General features: G+C 33.2%; 1 protein-coding gene and 1 pseudogene across 1 annotated transcript; both read right to left on the reverse strand.

Moving 5' to 3' along the window:
- Positions 1 to 1,557: 1,557 nt before the first annotated feature.
- LOC120144847 lies at positions 1,558 to 2,204 on the reverse strand (annotated as a pseudogene).
- A 3,914-nt stretch (positions 2,205 to 6,118) lies between these two features.
- On the reverse strand, positions 6,119 to 6,605 carry LOC120144438 (probable low-specificity L-threonine aldolase 1). The gene is made up of 2 exons (XM_039158489.1): positions 6,467 to 6,605; positions 6,119 to 6,420 (listed from the first exon to the last, which is right to left on the reverse strand). The coding sequence occupies exons 1-2, from the start codon at positions 6,603 to 6,605 to the stop codon at positions 6,119 to 6,121; spliced, it is 441 nt and encodes a 146-aa protein (XP_039014420.1).
- Between the last annotated feature and the right edge of the window lie 518 nt (positions 6,606 to 7,123).

Consider the following 7,123-nt stretch of genomic DNA (forward strand, 5'->3'; position numbering starts at 1 on the left):
ATTCAAGTAATATCTATGCAGTTCAGGTACTGACATATAATTAACGTTGATCAACTCACTTAAGTTGTGTTCCGTAACTTTTAAAGGTAGTCCAACACCTATGCTTATTTAGATTCCTTAATTAATCCAAGACATTTACTTAGTATAGGCAATAAGGGTATTTTGGTCATTTTGGCGTTTAGTTTATTCCATTCATTACAGAGCTCGAGGATAACTAATCATTCCTGAGCTGGTGATATTCTTGGGTCATTTCCATTACAGGGGTATTTTGGTCATTTTATAGATCCAGTGTATTTCAATCATTTCCTTTCGTCCAGTCCTAATATTTAATTCACACTTATCATATACTACAGTTCTTTCAAATAATTTTGATAAAAGAGCACTATCGATAAATTATTCTTCAGGTATTTACTCATATCTAAGAGATTTTCGAGTTAAGTGCTTTATGAGATTTTACAAACAGAATATCAGAAATTTTCTGTACAAAGACATGATCTTAACCATTAAATTTTTAATTTATCAAGTTAAGTACAAATCCTCAAAGTACTTTCTCATTCAGGGTCAACTCAGACTATTTTTACCTCTCAAGGGCATTTTCGTAATTTCTAAACCAAATAACTTCAGTATTAACTCTTAACGAAAATAATATAATTTAGAGACTCTAAGGTTTACCTCTTTCTGGATAATCTTTAAACTTTAAAATATTCCTTATCAAACTTCTTGTATCTTGTACAATCCATCTTGCATTTAGAAATCATTTATCCAGATTTCTAAGCAAAACTAGCATTTCTATGAACATCTATAGTTCCATCAGATCAATATGTCTTTAAAAATTTTTATCCAACTTTCCGGGTCAATTCTTGTCTTTTTACAACATAAGGGTATATTACTAATTTTACACAACCAGAGTATTCTCATAATTTCTCGTCCAAGTACATTTAACATTTAACCTTTGTTGATATATAAAATATAAGCTACATATCCAGGGCTGATTCCTTTATCACTAATCATAGAACTTGTAATTTAATTCTAACAATTCCTCAATTTCTTATAATAGTCATCCAAGCCATGTTCAGTTACCGAATTTCTACCGCATTCATATCGAGTGTATGAATTAATTAAAAACTCAAATGTGACCAAACATGTTCATTCATGCATTTACCAATACCAACATGTTCCATAAAGCATGAAAAGGTAGTAATGTATTATCTCAATTTCCGTGCAATACTAATCGACCATTAAATTCCATTCGAACGCCTTCGATCCTTAATTCAACTTCCAATAATTCCTCAAATACATAACAATAGAAATTTCATAAAAAATGGGACTTAATTTCGAAAAACGAATCGAATACTAAAATCAGGGACTAAATCGAATAAATTTAAACTATTTAACTAAAGATAAAATTATGTAAACACTTATGAACAAGGTTAAGTTCTCACCAATTTCAAAGGACTGAGCCTGCGATTTTTCCTTTTTTTCTACCTACTTTCCATATGACTTTACTATTCAAATATAAAATCATTTTTTCTTTTCTTTCCCAGCTTTTTCCTTTCTTTATTTCTTTCTCTGCAACTGGTTCTTTAACGAAATGAAAACCAAAGATGAAACAAAGCATGTCGTTGTGATTCCAAGGTACAATCCGCACAGATGCATTGAAAATCCTAGCCCCATCAACATGAAGCTTCAAGTCGTGCTTCTTAGCTAGCTCACCAACTTTGTCTATGTATTCTACAGACAAACCTCTACCCCTAGTGTTTGCATGTGAATTCTCCAAGCAAACCAGCCTCGTGGTTGGGTAAACAATCTCTCCTCTCGGATCTCTAATGGTGGCTTTAATCGAATTCACGTTCATAGTTCCATCATCATTTTTATTCACTAGCCTAGGATGAACACCTCTAATAGTTGAAATTCAACCATTCTCATAAATACGTATATGAGAATTAACTCCAAGAATGACCTCACTTTCCCTTATATCACAGTGAACTGGAACACTAATGAGGTTACCCATTGTGCCTGATGGAACGAATAAACCAACTTCTTTGCCCATGATTATTACAACCTCTAATTCTAACTGGGGCTGCAGTCAGATCAGCACCCAAGACATCATTATCAACTTCAGCAGTTTCCATTGCATCCCTCATTGCCTCGGTAGGTTTCGTGACAGTATCGAATCGAATATCTACTATTCTGGTCACCATTGTTATCAAGTAGAACACTATTTTGAAACCTCTCCAGATTCTTCTTGATTTCTTTTCCTTTGGAATAATAAGCAGAGCTTTTGTGCAAATAAAGAATAAGAAATGGCAAGGAAGGTTCACTCAGTGATTTAAAAAAAATTATGTAAAAAGGAAGTGATGATAAAAACTTTGGAACTTTACACGCAGAGGCAACTCTTCCCACTTGTTATTCTCCATTTTCCATATTAAAATAATAATAATAATAATCAGATTCACATAATTGGGGAGTGTCAATTCTTCCCTCCTTAAAAGAATTTAATCCTCGAAATTTATTCATGTCACATTATTGCATAAATGGAACTTCCATCAGTTCTTTCATATCTTCAAGTAGCTTTTACAGAAGTATCAATCCTCTACTAATTCTTAACCAGTTAAGTATACATTCTTATCAGAACTTTTCCTCATTTCAATAAAAGAATCCGAATGAAAATTTCCTTGAGGAATTAATTTAGTCTTGGTTACGAGAATAGGCTCATAAAGCAATAGCATATCCCAATTTCATTTCCAGAATCAGGTCAGAATTTCTCAGATGAGTAACTCTAACATGGCTCGTGTGGTACTTTACAGAATTTAGATAAACGTTACTGATATTTTTTATTAAATGATAGAGTCCTAACGGATAAAATTTAAGTTTGCTCATTACAAATAGAGTCTCAATCTTGGAGTTCCGGCTCAGAAGTACAATTGTAGTCTAGGGGCATGTACTGATCAGACATTTTTTAAAATACGACCGGTCGGTCTATCTTAAAAAAATTGACTAAACTATGGCTCTGATACCACTAAATATAACCCTCTCAGATGGATGCGAGTAACCCGATCTGACCTGTAGTGTCACATTAGGGCCACCGGAGTGACCCACCGTAAAAATAATGGAAATTTTAAAACTTTTATTAAAATGTATAAACTCATAAAATGATTTATCAATATTCAGAAATAAATAGATTTTCAGACTCGTATATAAAACAAAGTACAATTACATGCCCCCTAATCACATGTACCATACTCTGCAACAACGCCAGAAGAACTTATTTACTAACGTCGATAGATATACTGGTACGATTCTTTTAACCTGAAAAAGTGAGTAACATAGTGAGCTTTGGAAAGCTCAGTAATACAGAACTACCAGATGATGCTGAATAACGTGTAGATATAAATAAACATATATTTCCTTATTGGTTCCGAACATCTACAGGTTTTTATGCTGAGCGGAGATCTTACTAATATTTCAGGTGGTAAAGGACAATGAGCTTTCAATTCAGATAAATATTTCGAATGACTGAGTTCAGGAAATCAGAATAGGTTATCTAGTGTGTTCCCGTAAAACCAGTAAAAATATACAATTCTTTTCAAAACAGTAACATTTTAAAACATATTTACCATATGCACAAAGTAGAGAAGCATGTAAAAACGGTAAGGTCTTACCCTTGCACATAGCAAAAAAACCTAGGGAAATTGTCAGGCCTACCTTTGCACACAACAAAGGAACATGGGGAAACCGTAAGGCTTACCCTTGCACATAGAAAAGGAACCTGGGGAAACTGTAAGGCTTACCCTTGCACACAACAAAGAAACCTTTATACAAAAATATGTCGATTGATCTAATTATCGAACAACTCGAGATGAACAACTCCCATAACTAATGCTTGTCGACTGGTTTATTCAATGTCCTCCCATGGTTTTACTCTTTAATAACAAATTTTTGTCCATTGATCATCTTCAGAATCATTGACGAATAAATCTTCCAATGTTCTTTATTTCATTTCCACGTTGCAACGATACCATAAAATGCTAACGTGTTTGATTTATAGTCCATGGCCCATAAGGACAGTACATCATGTAAGTTCATTAGCATTCTCAGACTCATCCAAATCACTTATTTAATCATCAGTCATTGAGCTTACTTAGTTCACTTAATAGTCAAGTCTATCCTGATTACTTCAGAGTTTTCCATTGTAATTCAGATATTTCTGAATTTCGGATACATATTGTACTTCTATTCAGTTCAATTTGGTCTTCTTGGTTGATTTGTCTAACGAATATCCACTTCGTACCGAATGCGATCTAGAGTCGAGGTGAGCTGAGTAGTTCCAAAATTATCATCGAGCCAAACTTGAGTAGATGAACACGCATTAAAGTAATATCTATGCAGTTCAGGCACTGACATATAATTAAAGTTGATCAACTCACTTAAGTTATGTTCCATAACTTTTAAAGATAGTCCAACACTTATGCTTATTTGGATTCCTTAATTAATCCAAGACATTTACTTATTATAGGCAGTAAGGGTATTTTGGTCATTTTGGTGTTCAATTTTATTCCATTCATTACAGAGCTCAAGGATAACCAATCATTCCTGAGCTTAGTGATATTCTTGGATCATTTCCATTACAGGGGTATTTTGGTCATTTTATAGATCCAATGTATTTCAATCTCTTTCTTCCGTCCAGTCCTAATATTTAATTCACACTTATCATATACTACAGTCCTTTCAAATAATTCTGATAAAAGAGAACCATCGATAAATTATTCTTCAGGTATTTACTTATATCTCGAAGATTTTTGAGTCAAGTGCTTTTCAGATTTTACAAACGGAATATTAGAAATTTTCTGTACAAAGACATGATCTTAACCATTAAATTTGTAATTTATCGAGTTAAGTATGAATCCTCAAAGTACTTTCTCATTCAGAGTTAACTCGGACTATTTTTACCTCTCAAGGGCATTTTTATAAATTCTTAATCAGATAACTTCGGTATTAACTCTTAACCATATTTTTTAAGCAAAACTAGCATTTTCTATGCACATCTATAGTTCCATCAGATCAATATGTTTTTACAAATTCTTATCCAACTTTCTGGGTCAATTCTTGTATTTTTACAACGTAAGGGTATTTTCATAATTTTAACCAACCAGAGTATTCTCATAATTTCTCGTTCAAGTACCTTTAACATTTAACCTTTGTTTATATATAAAATATAAGCTACATATCCAGGGCTGATTCATGTATCACTAATCACAGAACTTGTAATTTAATTATAACAATCCCTCAATTTCTTATAATAGTCATCCAAGCCGTATTCAGTTACCGAATTTCTATCGCTTTCATGTCGAGTGTATGAATTAATTAAAAACTCAAATGTGACCAAACATGTTCATTCATGCATTTACCAATACCAACATGTTCCAAAAAGCATAAAAAGGTAGTAATGCATTACCTCCATTTCTGTGTAATACTGATCGACCAAACGCCCTCGATCCTTAATTCAACTTCAAATAATTCCTCAAATACATAACAATAGAAATTTCATAAAAAGCATGGCTTAATTTCGAAAAACGAATCGAATCAGGTGATTAATCAGTGAAAAACAACTTACCAACTAAATTTCTAGCTTCAAATCTTTTTCTCAAGAACCCAAACCTTCAAATATATGAACCCAAATCCAAAATAATTTCCTTCTCCATAAAAAACTTATTAGAATTAAAAAGTAATTTAAAGGCCCAATTGCTAAAACTAAAATCTTGTGGGCCACTATACTATTTAATTTACTAAAATCAGGGACTAAATTGAATAAATTTAAACTATTTAACTAAAGATAAAATTATTTAAACACTTATGAACAAGGTTAAGTTCTCACCAATTTCAAAGGATTGAGCCTGCGATTTTTCCTTTTTTTTACCTACTTCCCACGTGACTTTACTGTTGAAATATAAAATCATTTTTTTCTTTTCTTTCCCAATTCTTTCCTTTCTTTATTTCTTTCTCTGCAACTGGTTCTTTAACGAAACGAAAACCAAAGATGAAACAAAGCATGTCGTTGTGATTCCAAGGTACAATACACACGGATGCCTTGAAATTATAGCCCCATCAACATGAAGCTTCAAGTATACTTCTTAGCTATCTCACCAACTTTGTCTATGTATTCTACAGACAAACCTCTACCCCTGGTGTTTGCATGTAAATTCTCCAAGCAAACCATCCTCGTAGTTGGGTAAACAATCTCTCCTCTCGAATCTCTAATGGTGGCTTTAATCGAATTGATGTCCATAGTTCCATCATCATTTTTCTTCAATGGCCTAGGATGAATGCCTTGAAAGGTTGAAATTCCACCATTCTCATAAATACAACCACTTCCCCTTATATCATAGTGAATAAGAACACTAATGAGGTTACACATTGTGCCTGATGGAACGAATAAACCAACTTCTTTGCCCATGATTATTACAACCTCTGATTCTAACTGGGACCGTAGTCGGATCAACACCCAAGACATCATCATCAACTTCAACAGTTTCCATCGCATCCCTCATGGCCTCGGTAGTTTTCGTGACAGTATCGAATCGAAGATCGACTGTTCTAGTCACCATTGTTATCAAGAAGAACAATGTTTTGAAACCTCTCCAGATTCTTCTTGATTTCTTTTCCTTTAAAAAACCCATATTTTTCTCTCTCTCTTGTTGTAGGTGTTTTAGGGCAGAAAGAGTAGAGCTTATGTACAAATAAAGAAGAAATGGCAAGGAAGGTTCACTCAGTGATTTGAAAAAAATTATGTGAAAAGGAAGTGATGATAAAGACTTTGAAACTTTACACACAGAGGTAACTCTTTCATGTTGGAGTGGTTGAACAACTTTTCCCACTTGTTATTCTCCATTTTCCATATTAAAATTATAATAATAATAATAATCAGATTCACATAATTGAGTGTGACACACACGCTATGTCGATGACTTAGTGATACATTAAACTCATAAAGAAAACCCTAATTACTAAATCAAGCATGAATATTTTATGTTATCACATCATACAACTCATATATGTCCCGAAGGACCACGTAGAACATATATGTCCCGAAGGACCACGTAGAACCCTCGACTCTTCGCTTGCC

This window comes from Hibiscus syriacus, unplaced genomic scaffold (genome assembly GCF_006381635.1).
Source record: "Hibiscus syriacus cultivar Baekdansim isolate YM2019G1 unplaced genomic scaffold, ASM638163v2 tig00110890_pilon, whole genome shotgun sequence".
Lineage (NCBI taxonomy): Eukaryota > Viridiplantae > Streptophyta > Magnoliopsida > Malvales > Malvaceae > Hibiscus > Hibiscus syriacus.

Bases quoted from the DNA above. Each gene is read 5' to 3' on its own strand.
- LOC120144438 (XM_039158489.1), bottom strand. From the start codon at position 6,605: ATGGTGACTAGAACAGTCGATCTTCGATTCGATACTGTCACGAAAACT. The intron at 6,421-6,466 runs GTTGTAATAATC...TCGTTCCATCAG, and splicing joins GGTCCCAGTTAGAATCAGAG to GCACAATGTGTAACCTCATT.